General features: G+C 40.4%; 1 protein-coding gene across 7 annotated transcripts in view; it reads right to left on the bottom strand.

The window, feature by feature from the left end:
* Positions 1-23,009, bottom strand: part of CFAP74 (cilia and flagella associated protein 74) — a 96,183-nt gene extending 73,174 nt beyond the window's left edge. Inside the window, exons 1-6 of one of the 7 annotated variants that reach the window (XM_050931626.1) lie at positions 22,918-23,009; positions 15,956-16,118; positions 14,515-14,605; positions 13,033-13,185; positions 8,153-8,251; positions 1,774-1,878 (exon numbers count right to left, since the gene is read on the bottom strand). In XM_050931626.1, coding sequence (XP_050787583.1) covers positions 1,774-1,878; positions 8,153-8,251; positions 13,033-13,185; positions 14,515-14,605; positions 15,956-16,091 — 584 coding nt within the window. In that variant the 5' untranslated portion in view covers positions 16,092-16,118; positions 22,918-23,009. The other 6 variants (XM_050931628.1, XM_050931629.1, XM_050931627.1 and 3 more) reach the window with 6 other exon arrangements.
* Positions 23,010-23,633: the final 624 nt, after the last annotated feature.

The raw sequence follows: 23,633 nt of genomic DNA, 5'->3' as shown, positions 1-23,633 counted from the left end.
AAGGTCCGGCTCCGAAGTCTTTGCTTTTCAGATGTGTTTCTTTCTGCTCAGACTCTAAGGTATGTCTTCACTGCAGCTGGAAGATTGCGCTTGGTATGTGTACAAGCCTATATAATCCCTTTGGTCCATACTCAGATAGCTAGTGCATGGTGCCACCCATGCCACACTGCTACTTTTAGTGCGCTAGCTCAAGCAGAGCTATCATGTGGCTGTCCACCTGGACTGAGAGAAATAATCCCAACTGTAGTGCAAACATGCCTCTGGGGGTCAAGTTGCTTTATCTCAAGGTCACCAAGAGAGGGGCAGTCTCTTGTCAAATCTCTGGCCATATGCACCAGTGTTTTATAAGGCCGCTTTCATTTTGAAAGACACAAAGAATTGACTGTCCTTCAACTGATCCACAATGGTGACAACTGTCACATTGTCCCTTCAAGATTAACCTCGCAATGCCTTTTGAAAATTCACACTACCTTAGATAAGGCCCTCTGGTACACTAGAAAACAGCAGCTCTTTGCAAACTGATGATGAGATGCAGATACCTGCCCTATCCTGGTGCCTTTATGTACCTTCATAATGGAAGTAGAGTGATGACATTTCCCTGAACTTAATTGTATCCTTGACTGGAGATGCTATGAAAGTGAAGCACTTTTAAAAAAAAAATTCTCAGTAAAAATTCCTTTATCAATAAGTTGCTATGGGAAACAAACACAAAAATTGATAAGATACAGTAAGTAAAAGATACAAGTTCCTGTGTATTTCAGAGCTAGGATGCAATAGTCTCACTAAACAGCCCTAATATCAGTAGTCAAATCCCAATCTCACAGAAGTGAATGGAAGCATTGCTGTTGATTTTACTGACTCTTTGATGATGTGCTCTCTACTAGGTTAGCCCAAAAATAAAAATCTACTTTGAAACTATTTTTAACCTGACAAATAAAGGATTCAGAATGTCTATGTGAGATTTTATTAAATCCACTACACCTTTGCCACAGACAAAATTAAAATATGAACTCAAAAACATAAACATTTGGAAAAGCAATAAATGCTATTTAGTGGGATCTACAAAGAGACAATATTTTTCTTTCCACTATCACTGCAATGAACCAAATTCTAGGTCAAATTATCTGTTTATCTACATGGGCACAACTCCAATGACTTGTTATGCAAAAGGAATATTGCTGGTGTAGTAGGATAGTATCAAAGGTCAATTTCTGAAGTCTTTGCTTTTCAGAAGTGTGTCTTTCTGCTCAGGCTGCAAGGGTTAAACTACTTCAGCTCAAGGTCACCAACAGAGGAGTTACACCTATTTACACCAGCAGAGAATTTGGCCTGCAATTCCTACAGCTGTGCTCACATTTCTAATGATGCTGTTTAAGCCTGATAAAGGCACCTGTTCTATACACTGAAGGAGTAATAGTTGCTAAAATAACTGTCTGCATTTCAGCTCCTTCCAGAACACACACAAAAATGTTTGCCACAAAACTACATAATGAATACAGAGATGTTATTTTCAAGCTTCTAAGACAGTATTGCAAATGGTGTAGGATGGGAAGAAAATGACGACTTATGTCCTTTAAACTTTGTCACAAGCTTTGCTGTCTCTAATTTTTAGATCACTTTAAATATCATTTATTATATATTTGCATGCTTTATGTTCACTCCCTTTCAAATGGAATTAATCAATAAGTTGGTTTAGGACTTTGGGCTAAATTGCTATAATAAAAACTGTAATGAAGAACAGTCCCTTCAATTCTTTCTCACTTCTTAACTTACACATTTTCTTTCAGCATCGAAGCAATTTTCAACTCAAGTTCCTTTTCATGCCCCAGTTCAGCACACAGTCGTCTGTGCATTGCCTGTAGGCGGAATATGGCAGCACTGTTAAATTTAAAAAGAAAAAAAATAATGTATGTTAAAACCTTTTAAAGTAAAAAATTCCAGAAATAATTAAGATGCCATAAGGCTGAGACATTTGTTTTAGAATTCCACTAATTTATATTAATGTAATGTCTTTCAATTATGGCTCCTAAAGTGTCCATTCTCTTCTGAAAGGCACAATCTCATTAAACTACTATCTACTGGTTAATTGAAAATTAAGATGAGAGCATGTTACCAACATTCGGCCATATTTTAAAGTGATTTGTAATTTCTAATGCTGATAAATATCAATTATGTAGTTAATTTTAGGAAAACAAATAGGACAAAGGTTGATGTCTGCTTTTAAAATGATAATACAATCGTACATGTACCAGCCCAAGATTTTGGCATACAGAGTAGATAAATTCTGCTCCTAGCTGCATCGGTGCAAATGCAGTTATTTCAGCTGAGTTGCACTGGTGTAACCAAGGAGAACTGAGACTGGCAACTTTCCAGGATGGAAAAAAGGCCACATAGGGCCAAACTTTCAGCTGGAGTAAATCCTTTGACTTGAATGGAGTTGCACCGGCAGAGAATCTGTCCCAGAGCCTCCATTCTACCAAGCTTTCCACAGGAAAAAGAAGTGTTTAATTCACTGACCCAAATAACAACCAGGAATTTAAATCTCCCTCATTTCCATCTTTCTTCCTTCAGTGCTTGCAATTAGGCCTTTAGCCACTTCAACAGTTGCAGTTAGTTGAATGCATTGTCTTACTGCTGGTAATAAACAGAATAAATGAGTACTTTCTGCTGACAATCTGTCTCTTGCTAATCCTGCTTCTTATGCTCTGTACACCCCAAAATGGGTTTTACTGGACTTAACCTCCACGAATTTATCTAGTTCTCTTTTAAACCCTGTTATAGTCCTAGCCTTCACAACCTCCTCAGGCAAGGAGTTCCACAGGTTGACTATGTGCTGTGTGAATAAAAGGAAGTTCTGCGCACAGGCAACCTGTGGAACTCCTTGCCAGAGGTTTGTGGAGGTTAAGTCCATAAATGGCTATTAGTCAGGATGGGTAAGGAATGGTGTCCCTAGCCTCTGTCTGTCAGAGGGTGGAGATGGATGGCAGGAGAGAGATCACTCAATCATTACTTGTTAGGTTCACTCCCTCTGGGACACCTGGCATTGGCCACTGTCGGTAGACAGGATATTGGTCTGGATGGATCTTAGCTCAGTACATAAGAACGGCCATACTGGGTCAGAGCAAAGTATCAAAACTAGCTTGAGTACCTTAGAAAGCATAAAAAATGACTGATATTTAAAGGTAGCTTTGCCCTGCGTTTAACATGCTTGTTTAATAGCAATTACTTACACTGATTTAAAAAATGTGTCCACTAAATATAATGTAAACCTGAACCATACACAAATGTGTATTTTCAGCTAGACTGAAACCTGATCCATCTGAATGTAATTTATAATGAATGATTCATATATGCCACTTGTCGTCCTTACTTCTCCAAGGATGAAATACACTCCTGTGCAGAAGGCCAGTGCATCACATACGTCCCCTGTAGGCCCTCAAGATAGGGTTTGCAAGGGATTTAATTTGTACATATACCTGTGCTGGCTACGTGTGTATCCCAGGTTTGAAAAATAAGCAAACTGAGTGTAAGAACCTTGACTTAATACAGCTTTGAAACTTTACTATGCAGAAGAAAAATGCTGCTTTCCATTTATTTTTTTAGTAGTTTACATTTAACACAGTACTGTACTGTACTGTGTGTGTGTGTGTGTGAGAGAGAGAGAGAGAGAGAGAGAGAGAGAGAGAGATGCTCCCGGATTGCGTACTGCCGATTCCAAATGAGGTGTGTGGTTGACTGGTCTGTTTGTAACTCTGAGGTTTTATTGTACAGGGGTTCCAAGCTGCTGACATCTCCATATCATCACTGGAAGCTGAGGCCATGTTTCTGCTGGGCGACCCTAGACACTGCAGCATGTACTGCCCAGCTGTACCTGGTTGGTGGCCCCCCGCAGCACACTGATTGGCCTATGCTGATATATAAGCCAGGAAGCCATCGCAGAGAGCTGCCTGAGCAATTATGCAGACTGCTTGCTTGGGTCTGTTCCACACCTTGCCTTACTGTGAACCCCAGACTCCACCTTCTGATCCCAGTTCGTCCCTGCCACCTGCCTGTAACTCGGTGCCAGACTTCCTGGTATTGTGACCCAGCTCGACGCTGACTCTGGTGCTCGTCTCCTGACCACAACGTGGTAAGTGACTCATACACACAGGCCACCCACTACCCGGCCCTGACACAGAGGCCCAAAGTGGTGAAGTGGCTAATTCTGCCATTGGTCACAGAAGCCCTACAACTTAAAAACAAAACCAGTGCATTGTAATATGCAGTACAGGGCACAAACTCACTTGTAGCCATAATCTAAAGTACTGTATTATTTCAGGCTTATTGAATAGTAACTTGAACCTGACTAAATAGAAAACACATTTATCATTTGCATTTCCAGCAAAATTTAACATTGTCATTAACTTAAGTCCAAATTTCACGCATAGGTAGCAATAATGCTAAGTTAATGATAATTCATATTTTAACAACTGTTAAAATGTCATGCTACTTAAGTCTTTAAGCCAGGAATTTGGTATATCTTCCTACTCCATTTCAAGCTGCAAATATCTGTAATGGACCATTATGACAGTTGCTATCCTAACTGCTACATAGTTACATATCTGCAGATTAGACCTTGGCCTGGCATAAGTATAAAGGTTATGTTGCTCTTCTTAGCATTTGTTTAATGATTATTTAAATTATAGGGCATCTGATACTGAGCATATTTCTTCTACAATAAATCACGAAGATAAAATGTCTCAAAACTACTCCATAAAGACTTCCTGAGAGGAAGAACTATGGAAATTAACTCTAGAAGCCATATGGGACCACACAGGACGTTGTTATTGCAGACGGTACATTTCTGGGCAAAAGACAGAAAAATATTTAATTCAGCTATTTCACCTGATTACACTGCAAACTTCACTCCCTGGAATCTTCAGACAATCAAACTACATCGTTTTTTATAATTTTCTTTTAAAAAATTATTATGTTTACTTTTCCAAAGAATCTGAAATTCAATCACACGCAAACTATATGTTAGGGAGTAGTGTCTACTACACAGGAATTCATTTTCCTTAAACATTTAGGCACGTGTCACCATTAAGTTTGCTGTTTTTGATTATTAGCCATTCTGTTTTGGCAATAAGTTACCTTTATTAGTTTATTCATTGAGACATTTTATTAACCTGAAGAATAGTACAGGCACAATGGCAGCTGCAAAGCTGGTTCATAATACATTGGATACCAGCACACAAACCACCCACTGCTTTCAATTTAAACAAATTGAAAAAGTCCAGTAAATTCCCTCCCACTTCACAGCAGAGTAGCTCAGTAGCTACTACTGTATTATATTGCATTTGTGCATTTCACAAACATCCGACACAGAGAAATAGAATATATAAGTATCAGTTCCTTGTCATAACAGGCATCAGCGTAGCAAAACTAAAAATGACATAGCATACTTCTCATGTCAGTTGATCCATATTAACCAGATGATTAAATGAATGGTGGGTGAAAGAAAAGATAAATGTAAACCAAACTAACTATATATGTTAAGATTACTTTATTTGTACTATAGTAGCACATACATTTCTTAAATCTACATTTTAATTATCCCAGGCTGAAAATCCCTTTCGTACATTCCAGCCTCTTGTGTAAGGCTAAAAATTAGAGTCCTCCCTCATGTAAAATGACAAACATGATCAAGGGGCTTTCCTGGGAGTTGGAAGAGTCAACCAAAATTAAAGGTATACAAATGTCATTAAATTCTCTTTCAGATTATCATATTTTTGTTGCGGACCTTATGTCAATGGTACTCGGTTTTTGCCCTGCTGAGGACTACAATGACAAACTTGCATAAAATGAACAAAATGCTGATTCCTTCTTCTTGGAATTCATCTTCCAGTATTAAGGTGCATCTGAATGGACTACAGGTCTCAGCATGCAATGCTCTGTCTTGATATGAGAAGGTGACTCTGATTAAGACAGTTCATTGTATCCTGGGATTAGTAATTTACAAGGCTACACATCCAAACAAAAATTTAGTGCATCTGTGGACTACATTGTAAAATGCCACAGGCTGTATCTGTATAAGGCAAATATATAAAAACTCATTGGTAAAGTATATATGATCTTCTTCAATGAGACTGTCAGGTACATCGTATATATCATTGATAAAATGATGACAACAATAGATTGTCATGGGTTGATTCTCCAAATGAGGCATGTTTGTATTCCCAGTAATACCTGTGATTCTTATAGGAATCACAAGATAAGTTCCCATAAATCCTTGGTAGACTGTTATCTCTCACAAAATGACTAAACTGATGGCCATCATTTGGTTTTGTTTTTTTTATCATAATTTGTGCATAGCTTTTGGGTACAGTATTTCTTTTTAAAGTATTTTAGATTAGGTTAGTGCACGTACGTATTTTTAATGTGCATCTGTCAAAAATAAATGGAAATATGAGGAAAGAGGCAGATTCTGGACTAATCACTGCCCTCAATAACACACGTATAAATACAGAGTAATTGCCTGGAAACCAATGAAGGTCCTCCAGATTTATATCAACGTAAATGAGGACAGAATTTGGGCCTCTTTGTTGAAGAGGAGACAGACTGAGTCTGAGGATATTTCAGGTGACAGGATACTAGCTGTATCTATTACTCCTCTTCGGTTTGTTGTAATTGTTAATGGCATTGTGAACAATCTAATTATTTCTGAAAGAACACTGTGATCTTTAATTAATCCCATGAGCAAAGGTATCGCCGAAGAACAGTGTCAACTAACCCACTCCTAATTAGCATGACTTAGTTATGGTAAGCAACGAACAAAATTTCCTATTGCAATCTGTTTTGTGATGGAGCATAGTAGTTTAATAATAATTTTAGGACATTTTAGTTGATGGGGTTATTATTTTTTAAAGATGAGCAGAAGATATGTTTGTCTACTAAAATAAAACATGTTTGGGATAAGGGGCATGACAATAACACAGAAATCAGAAGCAAAATGTTTTTACCATATTTACCACTGGAACAATAAATCCTATATATAATATTAGGATATTACCAAAGTTCAGTATGGTCCCGACCCACAACTCTGGATCCAACACCCACAATACCACACACTTAAATTTGTGGAAAATTTTGGATTAGAATCTGGATCTGAATGTGTACTTGCAGGACACAGCGCTAGATTCAGAATTTAACTTATCTCCCATTTCACCTTTTTACAGTTTCCTAGAGCGTTTCATGTTTGTAAATTACTTTGAGCTCCTCATGAGATTGACAGGGAATGGATCACTTGATGCTTACCTGTTCTGTTCATTCCCTCTGGAGCACCTGGCGCTGGCCACTGTCAGAAGACAGGATGCTAGGCTAGATGGATCTTTGGTCTGACCCAGTATGGCCATTCTTAAGGGATCTCTCAAGACCAGATTTCAGATAACTAAAGAATTATCACTTCCATTTTACAGATGAGTAAATGGAGGCAGAATGACCGCACTTGAGGTCACACAAGTCAGTGACAGAACAAAGTAAAGAATTCATGAGTTCTGACACCTAGTTCCCTATTCTAGCTATTAGGAAATACTGCATTTGGTCATTCTACCTTGTCAGTGTTGTCCAAATGCAAAGGACTAGCTCATAAATATCTGCTGTCATGAAACATTCCTTTAATCCCCAATCCTCACATTCCTCCACGGCAATTGCCCTAGTAGCATCTTACCTCTGGACAGGAAACTGCACAGAGGAGCCTTTCCCGAGCTACTGAACTGCTGCTCTGTATATCAAGTGGAAGGTACTGTTGGTGTGAATAATAAGCTGCCTGGAGAGTAATTGCATCACTTAGTCTTCACCAGCTTGGGACCTAACCTATCTGATTGGTTCTCCAAGCACAGTATGACAGTGCAATGCTCCTTGGCAGATGTCATGGCCCACTGAGATAATACAGCTTGTCTTTTTATCCTGATAATGGCAATGACTTTTAACACTGACCTATTAGGTGTCATTTGATAGATTCAAGAACATGTTTAATAATGTTATCAAACATTTTCAGCAATAACAAGAAGAGGGAAAAGGTCACAAAGTTTACCTCATTACCTTCCCCTCCCCATGTGTAAACACTGAGAATGTCAATAATCTGTGACAACCAGAAATACCCTCTACCTACGTATTTCCAGCCTCTTTCTCCTCTTCTATTTTGGTCTCTGTGCACTCTCGTTCTTTTGTTAGCATTTCGATCCGCAGCTGGCAGGCACTGAGCTCTTCTCTGAAACAAACAAAATATCCTTATTTATATTTGATATGTTTCCCACTCCTTCTCTTGAAGCATTTCTGCTTCTTAGGATCATAGCAGGATCCTATCAAGAGCTTCTTTAGAGGCACTTGTCAACTTTAAAGTATTTGTACCAGGAATTTAGAAGAAAAATATAACTTCTTAATTAATTCTGGTTTCATTCAGAGCTCTAGTAGCATCTATGAATGATGATAAATAAAGAGTATTTTTAAAATTTAGCCTCCTCCAGCATATTTGTAATTTGGTTTTTATACTTTTTGGCCTTCAAGCAATGAAACATTTAAGATGAGTGTTTAATTTTAAGTACATGGGTAGTCCCACTGACTTCAGTGAAACTATCTATGTAATTAAAGGTAAATGATGTTATGGTCCATATAGAGGGCCGGATCCAGAGTCCACTGAGATCAATGGAATTCTTTCTATTGATCTCTATAGGCTTTGGAACAGACTCATAAATTGTTATATTGACAGCACAAAACCTGAAGTTTTTATTTATTCAAGTATAGCACAAGAAGAAACAGTGCAGATTTTTGTATGACACCATGGCAATCTGCCTTAAATTCTGGAGGGACCCCCTTGAGCTGTAAGTAGGAAATTCAGTGTGTCTGGCCAGTTTAGTCTTTGGCCCCATTGTCCTAAGACTGCCAATAAAGGGGGTCTAATCTGCTGCAGTTATGACAGTGATTTTAGCTGACGAGTAGAGAGAAGCCCACTAGGAACTAGAGATACCAGTTCAGGCTACCAAATAGTCATCAGGAGGTTGACTTTTGGTCACTTTTGAACCAGTGACCCAAAGTTAAAAGATTCCATATATGCCTTTATAAATCTAAGCTACCCAGTCACCCAGACATTTGTAAATGTTAATAGAATTATGTTTGATAATGAAGTATAAACATTGTTATCCTTGCTCTGCAAAATAATAGCAATTGATGAGGGAAATCTTTCACAGCATGTTACTGTAAAGTAGGTCATATGCAGTTGAGCTTCAAGTGCAGTTGTAAATGGCACTTCCAGTTTAAAAATTGCATGGATATTTACCAATAAAAGCCCCTTTTCAAGGAAGATGCAGTGATAATTATTAGTTTTTGTTTATGATAAAAAAATGTTGCAAACAGCTGTTGGCCTCTCTACTCCCTGCCATCAACTTCCTGCCACTCCAAGATGATTGCACAATTGGGAAGGACACGAGTTGACATCTTGAGTGCACACATCGGGAGGATAATGACTAAATGGCAGGAAATGTCTAGAAATACTGAGCTTTGCAGATTTATATTTATTTTCCAAAAAAGTTCCCTGAAATATAACAAGGAAAAAAAATCTGAAAACCCTAATACTAAGTTACGACGTCTCACTATTCAAGAGCACCATTTGTTTATAAATTCACAGAAACAGTACATTTAAAACTTTCTCCTCTCAGTTACATAGCAATAGTTCATCAGTGATACTCAGAATCAAAATTTCCTCGTTACCTTTTTATTATAATTTATGTTCATTTCTGCATAATATTACAGAATCTGAAACTAATAACTTCTTTTTTTTCAAATAATTTAGAATAGTCACTTGAAATACGATAATTACTGAGTCAAATCCCCAGATGGGGATTCATCTGCCCTGGGCCCCAGTGAGCCTAATGCTGGCCCTGCTCTCTGATTTATTCTGGCAGATCCCCTGAAATCTGTTCATGCCCCCCTAGGGGGACCCGAACCCCTGGTTGAGAACCGCTGTTCTAGACTGTTGCTTTGACCATGTCACCCCGCTCTTTGCCTCTCTCTACCATCTTCCCCTTCTGTGTTGCATCAAACATAACCTGCCTGTATTCACTTTAAGGCTCTTTATGTTAGGATTGGTTAGAGAATTGTTTAGTAATAATTTAGTAAAATGATTGGTTAAGGTACCGCTAAGCAAGACTCAAGTTTCACTATACAGACAGGGGTTCAAAAGGAAGTTCTTTGGAACCAACTCCAGGGCAGCCCCAAGACCAGAGCTGCCAGACCTCAACACCCTGCCAACCACACCCTGCAGAGCAGAAGCTGCAGTCCCCCAGATGATCTGATCCCGACTGGCCATCAAGAAAAGTTGATCTGCCCAGGAGCTCCGCCAGCTTTTTTGGAGCCCTAGGCAGCAGAAGGTCCTGCCCCCGAAATGGCACCCCCAACAGAGGCAGTGGAAGGTCCTGCCCCCGAAATACCAATGACGACAGCAGCGGCAGGATCTTTGGCCACCGCTGTCAGTGCCCCCCAAACGTTAGTGTCCTAGGCAACTGCCTAGGTTGCCTAATGGGTTGTGCAGGCCCTGCATCTGCCTTATTGGCAAGGGTGAGCATTGTATGCTTAGCATGCACATTCTTTTTTTGGTAATCGTTGTTAAATAGAGGTTAAAGATATTACTGTGTAAGGCTCTTTCACTGGTAAAAGACCTCGCAAACCCAGAGAGTGTAAGGTTACACCCTGAGCCCATGGAAGGGTAAAGGTGGGTGCCTTAGAGCATAAGGTTATGCCCTGAGCCCTAGGAACGGGGTAAGAGTGGGTGCCTAAATTAAGAGGGAGCCCCACCTTTAGCCCTAGGAACTGGGTAAACATGGGTGTCCCTAGAGTATGTGAGTAATAGAGAATTTTGTGCAGGTAACACCCTGGGCGAACTTGTATTTTGGCACCCCTAGACCCACTGCCTCCCCTGACCCTCCATCCATCCCCCCAGGCCTCCACTTCTTCCCTGGGCTCCCCACCCATACCCCCTGGCTCTCACTGCTTCCTCACACTTCCCATCATCCTTGGGCCTCGCTGCCTCCCCCACACCCCATTGCTCCGAGCTTCCTTCTACGGCCTCACACCCAGGCCTGTCCCACTCCTTGACCACAGCGTCCGCCTGACCACAGCACCCTGAGTGCTTGCCCACATCACCTACCTGTAAGGCCGGCCCTGATTGCACTGCCAAAAAGCAAGCCACCTGGTTTATTTTGCAATTTCTTAGTTTTTAAGAGTAACTCAGTTTTCATTCACTTAAAAAAATTAACATGATATTTAAACTATGTAGCCCTGAGGGGCAGAATGGAGGAATTAACAATCAGAATAGACAACAGAACAGTTGAAATAATGGTTCCTTCTTTGAGTTTTCATAATCTCTGCTAATCACTTATCAGTCCCTAGGCATTAATTCCCAGTGCCAAACACTCCTAACTCACTATATAACTTGCTGATGAAATTTTTCTTGGCAGCGCCAATATAACTTTTGTGATTAACTTGCCTTTTTTTTCTCACTCCTTTTGTTGCATTACACATTGTGCATACACAGTATGAGCTGGCCACATTTGATTATACATGATTGCTAATAAAACATAAAGCAATGGGAAAATATTTTCAATATGAAAAAGCAATTCAAACAATTAAGTCTTGTTCAGTTTCAGAAAAAGGGATTTTTAGTGCTTATTATAAATTAGGATTAATTCTGTTTAAAAATCCCTAAGTGATGGTAAACTCAGGGAGCTTATTTAAAAGAATCATGGCAGCTCAGCCACAAAGACAACAGCAACACATTAGTGGTTTTGAATATTAAATAAAATCCTGAAAATATGTCATTAGTGAAATATGAAGGCAAAATGCAGTCCTGATTTTAGAGGTTCCAGTAGACCACCAAACTCTGAATTATCTACTTGATGTTCCCAACAGCCAGTTGGGTCAGTGGGGTTGCTTAGAAATAACTTAGAAAAGCATCTGTCCATAGTCAGTTGTATTGAAATCCTCATTTTATTAATACTCATCACAATTTGTTTGTATCTTGTTTAACTCATATGAGTCCTGCACTTTTTTTTTAGCCTTATCCATTTAAAGGGAGGAATTAATGTTGTTATTTATGTATAGGCCTCAAAGAGCATTGCCAGTGTACATCTGTTTCTGACAAACTTAAGGGACAAATCTTCAGATGATGTAAATTGTCATAACTCCACTCACATCTGTGGTGCTATGACAGCTTACACTAGCTGAGGATCTTAGAGGAGGCTATTTTTTTCTGCCATTTCCTCAGTAATTCCTCTTGATTTTAATAGAGGTTTAAAATCAAGGAAGCATTTGGCACAGATAGCAGTAATGGCTAGTATATGCAACTAATGTCCTGAGTATCACACAATGCATTTATAGTATGGACTTATAGCATGGGAGTTACTGAGTTTATATCATATTGCTGCCATTTCTTATTCCTGATATATAAAATCAACAAGTGTCTCTTTTGAACTATTTATATGATTTAGTATGGAGGAATAAAAATTGAGAATAACAACTGAGTCTGTAACATGCATTTATCTTCGCAAAAAGGGACACTGTCAGATTAACAGTCCTTTAAAAAAACAAACCCTCACTTTTGTTACAAGTTATGAACTCAAAGTGAATTTTTTAATGTCCAATTTACTTGTCTCTCAGTTTGGACAATGAAAAGAGACTAGTAATGTTCATTCTGGATTATATTCAAATTAACTTTCTGCATTTACATCAATAGAATTACTGCTTTCAAGGTTTTACAGAACCTAAGAAGAACAGAACCTATATTTGCATCCAACAGTGCCCTTACGCCTCGATCCTTGTTTGCAATATATCTGTTGTTGGGATAAATATAGCTTTCACCAAACAATAATACAAACTATGACTAACAACAGTCATATCAGGAATGATATCCTGGAATTTTATTTTTTTTGGGGAGGACAAAACAAAACAATGGTATATCTATACTGGTGTGACAGCTGAACCCCATGGCTAAACACTAACCTTGCTTTTTCAATGGTAAGATCCTTTTCTTTGGCTATGTTGTCAAGCTGGTTGAGATTTCTGCGCAGGTTTAATATCTGAACTCGGTCTGCATACTTCATAGTCTTATTATTATTGTTATTACCATTGTTCATGTGGCGCTCCTGGATTTCCCTTTAGATTGAAGAAAAAAAAATACTTCCACTGTGACAAATGATTAACCACTGTGACAATGTTCAGGCATTTAATAATTATTTGGGGTTTATGAATACACACTTACACTCTTTTTCCTTCAGTTTTTTAAATTAATTTTCCATCAGGAGTATGAATGTACAGTGAGCATAAAAAACAAAACAAACAAAAAATGAACAAAATCAGCACTAAAATCCTTGTTAGACGGATGTAAACCTGAGCCAAACTTCAAACTTGGATAGCTAATGTTAGGCACACAAATCCATATTTAGGGAAATAAATAAGTGATCTGATGTTCAAAGATACTGAGCATACACAGCTCCAGTTGACTTCAGTGGGAGCTGTGTGTGTTCAGCACTTCTGAAAAAACAAGACATTTATTTCGGCACCTTTAGGCCCCAAAATTTGAAAATTTTGGCCTGAGCCTGTAAAATTCCAGATTCTTGGACAGTAATTCAAAGCCATCAAGGGGACGTTTTAGACTTCTTTAAAATATATTAAAAGCAGTAGATTAAGGGGTTCACGTCCCACTGAATTAATAAACTATCGCATGTTGTCATTCAAGTTTCATGAAATGTATATAGAGAAGGAGCTGGTGGTTCTTTTTCTTAATTATTTCAATGTACTTTGAGTTTCAGTGCTTATGGAACTGAGAACGTATAAGTCTGGCTATAGCTAAGCATATGTGATATGCAAGTTTCCTTGTGCAAACAGGCTAATGAACCTTATTTCCTGATCGTTATCACTCCTGCTACCCTCTTGCCAGGTCACTCCTGGGCAGAGATTAACAATCTTGTCAAATTGGGCCTAAGATTGCTTTGATCAATGTGAAGCAGCACCCCCATTGGATTATGTTCAAACCACCAAACTCATTTTCACTTATGACCTGTGTTAGATTTTTTTAACTCTGGTCTACTGAAATTTTAGTAGTATATTAATCTGCTGTACTGCCTATTTGCAGACCCAAAGTAGCATTAGTACAATTATACTGATGCCTATCTGTTCAACAACATGTGACCCAACCCTGGTGTTCTTACACAGACAAAAGTCTCACTTACTTGCAGATCCCAGTAAGTTCCACATGATAAATAGGTTCCAAAGTTTGTCTGCATCTTACCATTACTGTCTATGCCTTGTTGCTTTCCACTACCACAACAGCTTTGTCAGAAAGGCCTACAATTCTTACTTCCTATAAAGAAATCCAGTGTATTCTTGAAGTTGCGATAAATAAATCTTCTCCCACAAAAAGCAAATTAATACCATATAAGAAATTACCAGCATAGTTGATGACTGAGTATACAAATTACTCACCCGCTAGAATCATTGTCCTCTCCAACTCCTTCAGAAGCATCCTTGCTTCTGATTTTATCCTCCTCCTCTGACTCTTCTCCAATCTTGTGTCCTAACAAAAATTAAAGAAAAACAAGAGTTTAATAAAGATACTTTGGACATTAAAATGTACATTTCCTGCCAAGTCAAAACATGACAAGCAGCATGGAGATGACATCTTAAAAGTTTTATTGCTGCGTATAATCAAAAACTTCTCATCACAAAATACACTTGAAAGCAATTTTACACCTGGGAAATAAAAACAGACAAATGCTCTCCACCTTCATTACGGAGCTGCAGGGGTGACTCCAGACATTTCGCTGCCCCAAGCAGGGCGGCATGCCACAGTGGGTGCTCTGCCGGTCGCCGAGAGGGCAGTAGGTGGCTCTGGTGCACCTCCCGCAGGCATGCCTGCGGAGGGTCCACTGGTCCCGCGGTCCGCTGCTCCCGCGGCTTGGTTCACCAGAGCCACGGGACCAGAGGACCCTCCGCAGGCACGCCTGAGGGAGGTCCACCGGAGTCGCCTGCCGCCCTTCTGGCGACCGGCAGAGCGCTCCCCGCAGCATGCCGCTCCAATCACGCACTTGGCGTGCTGGGACTTGGAGCTGCCCCTGCAGAGCTGTCATTGGCAATCAAACATAAGTGCTATAAGAAAGTTTGTATTACCCAAATGGAATTCAGGATTTATGGATCATTGATAGGTTTCGGCAGGCAGTATAATAAAATGCTGTTCACCAAATACTAACCTATTCTACACTGCCCTGCATTTATATATTTTTCATTCTTCTAGCTTGCTGCAACAATAATAGAATAATTTATCACTAAAAATTTATGTGGTCTCCATGTACCCAGGATGATGATGAAAAAATAAAATGCTTGCCTAAGAAAATTTTCATTTTAAGGTCAGTATCAGCACTGCACTCTGAGTAATGGGTAATAGGGCATGAAAATCGAAAAGAAGGTTGCATCCAGTAAAATATTTGTATGCTGTCCTTGTGTAAGAACAGGTTCAAAAATTTCATTAAGATGATGTTTAAAAAAGTGAATGGTACAGGGAATAACGTACAGATTATCAAGGGGTGTGATGTTCAGTTTAAGATTGGATGGCGTAAATACAAAGGGACTACACAGTCGAACCCTGATTAGTGCAGTCAGTATCTCTGTGAGCAACTGTTTGATTTGAGAAGTAGAGGTCCTGGGGATACACAGTGACAGACTAGATTCTAATTAGGTACACTAGTATAAATCTGAAGTAACCCTCATTGGAGTCAATGGAATTACTCTGGATTTATACCAATATAACTAAAATCTCAGTTTGACTCCAAATCTGTTGTATGGACTGTACTGTATTATATTGTCTCAAAGAGACAAATGAGTAAGTACATTAATATGTCAGCATTTGTAAATTAACAAAATATTTCACCTTTACCATTTTGCTGGTTCGCCATATTCCAGAACTGATCTGTTACACTGTCGTCGTCATCTTTTTCTTGTTCCAAAAATGGTGTAGCAGCTGTCTCTTCCTTTTCACAAACATCAAAGAACTCAATATCTTCCATACTGGCAATTCTTTTAATAGAATTCGGCTACCAGAGAAAATAATTGCTGTATAAATATTCCCACTCCACACACAAATGCTGACTATATTTTGAGATGAATTAATCACATTTGATCAAGCAGATATTTCATATATGTGAAATAATTGGCTACAATTAAACATTTAATTACTAGCTGCACAATTTGAGTCTGGATTTTAATGGATCTCTTAAAGAGAAAACTAGGCCATTTCCAGAGTATTTTCCTATCATAATAAGGTCAACAATGACGTAGTGCTTCCAAACACATTTCTACCCAGTGATTGAAACTGCTAGTTTTGTGAGAAATGTCAGGTGTTCTTTATTAATTCATTTTTATTAATATTCAAAAATATAATTTCATTCAGCAATATTTATGACAATTGACAAGAAAACAGATGTTTAGCATAGGTTTGTTTCATTTAACAAAATTATGTACAAAAAATGTATCAAGATAAATCAGTTTAAAAAACATGGAAATTTACCTAACAAACACATAATTTAGGTAATATAGGGGCCAAATCCAGTTCCCAAAGAAGTATATGGGTATGAACAGAAATAAAGCAGGGATATTCTTAGGGAATGCATCTTTCATGTGTCCAACACCTAATGTCTATAGGATGCATAAATAAGGTTCAGTGTAACAATCTTTGTGAACCCAAAACATCCTATAAGTCAGTGAGAAGTTTCAGTCCACAAGTATTGCAAGGATCAGATTCTTAATGTTATGATAGAAACTAGGAGCCAGAAACTCAGGTGGTGTAAATTGATGTAGCCCCATTGTCTTCAATGGAGCTATTTCAATTTACATCCGCTGAGATGGGCCTAGAGTTGAGAAAGAACAATTAGGTTATTTTACCCAACTCCTTTTATATACAAAATTGTACCCTAAAATGTACAAACTAGTTTTATGCTAGTGCACCATCTAGATACCACACATTGGTTACTTAATCTTTAATTGTAAATTTCCCTGCTTTTTGTGGATCTTAGACTTAGCAAATCTCACTCTGAACACATTCACACCAGTGTAAGCCAGGGAGCAATTCCATCAGAATTAAAACCTATGTAAATGGGAGAAGAATCAGGTCCATCAGATTCAATACAGTTTGTGTTTGAATTACTACATAACCAGTAGAGAAAACAGTCTAATTAGTGGCATCAGTAAAAAGTATGTCTATTATTATTTTATTATTTGTATTATAGCTCTCTGTGTAAATTGTTTTCTAAAAAATCAGATATTTTATTACTGTTTGGATGCAGCATATTAACGTCTGAAAATAAAACAACAATTAACATTCAACAGCACAACTGTGGATTTTTAAACAAAACAAATCTGGCCCATTGTTTCACAGAGAGAGCAAAGTCTGTTTGCACAGTATAAGAGCTGATATTTGCTGACTGAATTTGTCTACGAATTAAATATGAAAGAAAGTGGGAAAGAGGGTCAGACTCCCAATTATGATCATGCATGTGACTGAACCTTAGGAAGCAAAATGGAGGTGCAGAGGGAACCAAGGGTAAAACTTCCCATTTTCAAAAGTGACTTAAGCAATTAGGCTCAGATTTATGAAGATATTTAAACATCTAAAGATGCATAGAGGTGCCTAGTGGGAATTTTGGAAGTGCAGAAAGAGAGTAGGTGCCTAACTCCCATTGAAAATCTTTCTTGGTGCCTAGCTGCATTGTTAGGTGCCTAAATGCCTTTAAAAAATCTGGCCCTAAATGCTTATCACATTTGAAAATGGGACTTAGGAGCTACTGAAAATTTTACCCCAGCAAAAACAGCACCCAAATTCAATAAAAATGTCAGGGTGAACAATTCATGGTGAAATATATATCATATAAACTAATACCAAACTAAACAATGGTTTAACGTATCAAGGGGCTGAACACTCTGGCCCCAATCCAGCAAAACGCACTTAAGCATACATACACATTGAGAAGGATTTGACCCCCTCAGTGCTAGTAAGTAACTTGAAAAAGCCTCAACACTACTTCTATAACATTAGAACCAAAAGGTCTGCAGCCTTGTTCAATCCAACCCTCTTAGGGTATGTCTACATAGCCAGCAGCAGCGAGCCTCACAGCCTGGGTCGACAGACTTGGGCTTGCTCTACAGTGCTAAAAGTAGCTGTGTAGATGCTGCTTCTCAGGCAGGAGGTTGGGCTCTGAAGCCCACTTCCCCAGGTTTCAGAGACTGAGCTCCAGCCCGAGCTGCAACTTCAAAGCTCTGTCTACACAGCTTTTTAGTGAGGTAGCATAAACCCAGTGAGCCTGAGTTTGTTTCTCCGGGCTGGGAGACTCGCTGCCATGGGCTGTGTAGACCTACTCTTATTCAGCTAAAATACTATTATATATGCAATGACAGACAAAACAAAAAACCCTGCCAAATGTGACTTGTTTAGTCAAGGAGCTACAGTAGCTGAGACACTGTAAGCATTCAATATGATCTGTTTAGTCACACAGATACTACGCGTGTGACATTTTAATAACGTACATGCAGAATTTGCTGTGTGACATATTTATTCACAGATATAAAGTAGCTGCAACAGGTTTTGGCATGTGGTTAGCACACTGTCTGAACACTTTATAATTTCCCTGGATCCATATAAATATTACAGTCCTATCCCATTGGTTCTGGTACAAAGACAAAAATAATCCTTCCGGTTGTTGACACTTTACCAGAATAGAATAGGCTTAATTTGAGTCGCTTCCTCATAACCTTTGTTTCCAACGCAGTTCTCTCACTGTTACCAGAAAATACTTCCCCAATGTTGATTAAATTGGCCCAGATTCAGTAAATGCCTTGTGGCATTCACTTGGAGTTATTACCAGAAGGTACAGCATTAAGACTCTACTCACACAAAGACTTATATGCTTAATTTTATGCATATAAGTAGTCCCATTGACTTCAACTGTATGTGCCTAAGTCTTTGCAGGATTGGGACGCAAATCAATTTGAGCTAAATTAATATAAGCCAGTGTTAAACCCACATAAGGGTTTGTGTGTAGACAAGGACTTATTAAACAGGCTTTATGCTGGGAAACTATGCTGGGGTAGTGGGGGAATGGCACTCTCCTTGGTTGCTCCTTCAGCTGGGTATGCAGCCCCTGGGTCCATATAATCATCAGCCAGAGAGTATGATTGGAATCCACCAAGCTACTTAGGTGCCTAAACACAGATTTAGGTGCCTGCATCCCCCACTGCAATCCATAAAACTCCCACCAAACTCTGTAGGCGCCCAATCTCACTTGGCACCTGGGCATGCACATTGCTCCCTCACTCCACATTCAAGGTGGAAGAAGAGATGGCTATGGTGCCCACCTTATAATTTTAGACCAGTGGTTAGATCATTCACCTGGGATGTGGGAGACCCAGATTCAATTCTCCACTCCCTGGCAGAGAAGGTGAAAGAATTTGAACAGGGATCTCCCACTTCTCAGAAGAGTGCTCTAATCATGGAGCTATAGTTTAATCTAATATAATTTTTTATTTATCTAAGTGAAAGAGTTTCAACAAGAGAGAAAGAGTGACTGGCCAGACACAGAGCGAGAGAGACTGGGAAAGACTTTGGTTGGGGCACCCAAATGGGGGGCAGCAAACCCTGGGTCAAGTCCCCCTCCTCCAATCATTCTTCATCCACAGTGGAAGAGCTTCAACACTAGAGACAGAGGAAACTCCACATCAGAATATCCTATAGTTCAGGGGTTAGAGCACTCTCCTGAGAAGTGGAAGACCCTTCCTTCCTCTCTCCCACATCCCACAAAAATGCTCTAACAACTGAGCTAAAAGTTATAAGGTGGGCAGTAGCAACACCAGCTCCTCCTCCTCTGGATGTTTTGTATCAGCGAGGCACGCACCTCACTCTTTCCCTCAAGAAACTACATAGGTGCCAGAGCCAAGAGAGGAGTTCCCATTTGTGCATCACTAGCAGACCTAGATTCCTACCTCTAAGAAAGGGGCAGGGCTTAGCTAATCAGCATCTCACATTGGGTAAATTAGGCAGAGAACTGCCTAGTCTGTTGGCTTTTGTGGATTGTGTAACCCAGCGCCAATCTCACCTCATCCATCATATAAGGAACCTAGGAGCCTAACTCAGACTTGTAGATCACAGTATGATTCCTGTGATTTTCCAGATGCCTAACAGTTAGGCACCATGACACTCAGCATTGCAATGCCTCAGTCCTTTTGTGGATTTCTTATCATGTCCCTATCCCTCTACAATGGACTATGAAGAGCCCACCTGTGTCATGTGAACAGTGTATGGAATTCACCCCTGAGCAGCATCTCACAACACTCCACTTTCTCACACAATTAAAGTAGTGGAGTTTCCATGGCCCAAACCAAATGATGCTGGGAAAATTTCACCCTCTGTGAAAAGAGAAACTTGAGCTTTCCAGATGGGAGACTATGCTATATGTGGCAATGAAGGATAATGGGGGGGGGGGTCTGATTCAAAACCTATTAAAACCAATGGAAAGTCTCCCATTAACTTTAATTGGCATTGGATCAGGTCCTAAGTAAGCAGCAACAAGAAATGATTTCAAAGAGAGACCTAACATACACCAAAAGTACAATAATAACATGGATAAGGATTAAAAACAATATCAGCACTTTACTATAAAAAATTAGCATGACCTATTTTTATACCATTGCGTGGAGGGAGATAATGCACAGAAAATGATCATGTTTGTACAGAAGGTTTAAAGAGTCACTGACACTTCATGGAAAACTTTGAAAAAACATTCTACTTAGAAACCATTCTGTTGCTATGGGCTATATTTTCTTCTTTCTTGCATTCTCTCTGTTATTAAGATCACTTGCAAGAAAAAAGGCTTTTGGTTATTCAACATCTCAAAAAATTTCTGCCGCTTTAATTCCACCTTGAACTCAACAGGCTGTATTCCTCACACCATTGGTGAATTTGTCCCATAAACCTCACTATTTGTGACATCAGTCACTGCTGCATGAACTATATGCCATAAATACATTCTGATTTTAACCTTCAGATGAGCAACAGGAGCAAATAAAATAATTAATAATAATGCTTTGCACTTCATCTGAGTATCCCAGAGCAATTGACAAAGGGGGAGAAGTGTTACAAAGCTTAACAAAGAACTTGTTTTCCTGCAACATTAAACTTGGTGGATCCTATTGTCCTCAGGAGTAAAAAAAAATAAATACAGACATTGTTTCTAAATAGATCATTTTTCAGTTTTCCATGAAGCATCAGCTGAGGCAAAAGAGACTGAAGCTACAACCTAGTCTTGAGTTTTGAGCATCACATTACATGAGAAGGTCATCAGATAATAACATGATGTCAAAACAGTACAGCAAACATTACAATACCATACCATACCATACAACATAACAGGACAACGTATCAAAATGTCATTGTATTGGGAAGCAATATGAATAAATTCTGACAAAACATCACATTGTCTAGATTTAAGTCGAATTAAGTCTTATTTCTCTTGAAATATGGCAACATAACTGTGATTGAATTGGGTCAAAATTTATTGTGGTATGTTTTGGTACTAATGTTTTTGGTCTGTTTTATGCATAATCTATTTTGGAGGATTATTCTTTAAAGAAAATCATAAATGGGCAGCAAAAGTCCTGTAGCATCAAAAGTTTCATCATACTGCAGAATAGGTATTTTGCATCACAACATTGCACTATGTCAAAATGCCCTCTTGACACGACAGTGGATCAAAAATATTACAGCGTATGACAACGTCATGCATAATATGACACAATACAATTGTATCCATCATGATGTGTCAAAATGCCATAATGCGCCATAGTGTTGCAAATATCTAATGAGATTGAGGCAAACTGTCACCATACAACATGTTGCATCAAAATATCACTGTGATATGGTGTGACATAACATGCAGTGCAAATATTGCGAGTGTGATGCAATAATCCTGCATCCAAGCATGACACTGCCATACCATGATCTGACATACCAGCCTCACATCACAACGTTGTCATGCTGAAGTGCAGTGCCTCATTATGTTTCACAGCCTGTGAGCATGATTTTGGGGAAGGGACTTATCCCTGTTGGCAGGGTAGGGAGAGCTAATTGCCCCATTAAAATCATAACAGCCCTGGAACATAGGAGCATAGCGCACCTTGTACCATAACACAATCATGGCAGGACACCACATGTCACGACATTGCATATCTCGTGACAGTGATTTAAGGGAGGGTAAAACAGGGAGAACTGTTTGCCCCATTACAATCACGCCAGCCCTAGAACATAGGGGTACAGCACACCCTATAACGTGAGTGCATCAAGACACGACACGTCGCAACATGGCATGACATTGCAGGGCTTGTGACCGTGATTTGGGGGAGGGGACTCGTCCCTTCCGGAAAAGCAGGGAGAACCGCCACCCCCCCATTAAAATCACACCCACCCCGGAACACAGGGGCATAGGGCGCCCCTTGATGTAATGCAAGCGCGCCAGGACATGACAGGTCAGGACATCGGTTTTGGGGACAGGGCTCGTCCCCATGTTGCAGGACAGAGGGAGGGACAGGGTCTCAGCCCCTGAAAGTCGAGTCTGCCCCAGACACAATGTGGGCCCCAAAGCTCCCTCCCGCCCTGCCTCCGTCTAGCGGGCGAGGCATGAGGGGCCAGGGAGACGCTGGGCTGCGCAAAGTTTGGGCAACCCCCTGCAGAAAGGGGCAGGCCGGCCCCTCAGCAGTCCCCCAGCCATTGCGCTAATGGTCCCATCCCGCGCCCCCGAGACGGGCGGTCAACTGCCGCCAACGGGCGGTAGCAACCGACTCGGCACCTACCTCCCCAAGCCGCGTCCCGCGCCTGTTGTTGTAGGAGCCGCTAAGGCAACGGAACGAACCACTTTGGGAGAGCTGGGGGGGAGCAGACAGAAACGTTAAAGCCTGAACCCCTCAAAGATGAAGTCCATCAGCCGCGTAACCCGCTTCGCTGTGACTCCCTGCGCGCTAACCAGCTGGTTGAATTGGGGAGGAGTCCTGCCTTCTTTGGGTTTCTGTGTTCTCCTCGTCCCCTCAGGAAATGGTACGTTCCAACAGTGCCCGAGGCTGGCAGGCAGCTCATGGGATCCCCCCTCGTCCTCCCAGAGCCTGAGCTGGGCTCGCTCTCGTCAGGCCCGCCCCCCAGAGAGGCCCACCGGGCAGGCCCCTTTTAGTGCCCCCCTCATGGGTCATCTCCCTTCAGTGCCTCCCACAGTGGACCCCCCCCCCCCCGGTCAGACCCCCTTTCAATGCCCCCACACAGTGACCCCCAGGTCAGGCCCCCCCATTCAATGCCCACACAGTGACCCCCAGGTCAGACCCCCTTTCAATGCCCCCTCACAGGTCAGCCTCCCCCTGTCCCTTCAGTAACCCCCATGCTCCCAGGTCAGGCCCCATTCAGTGCCCCCCTCGCAGGCCAGCCCCCCCCCCATTCAATGCCCACACAGTGACCCCCAGGTCAGGCCCCTTTCAGTGCCCCCCTCGCAGGTCAGCCTCCCCCTGTCCCTTCAGTAACTCAC

Source organism: Gopherus flavomarginatus, chromosome 21 (assembly GCF_025201925.1).
Source record: "Gopherus flavomarginatus isolate rGopFla2 chromosome 21, rGopFla2.mat.asm, whole genome shotgun sequence".
In the NCBI taxonomy this organism is placed as follows: Eukaryota; Metazoa; Chordata; order Testudines; family Testudinidae; genus Gopherus; species Gopherus flavomarginatus.
The sequence above is the reverse complement of the archived record's forward strand: the minus strand, read 5'-3'. Positions and strand labels throughout refer to the sequence as shown.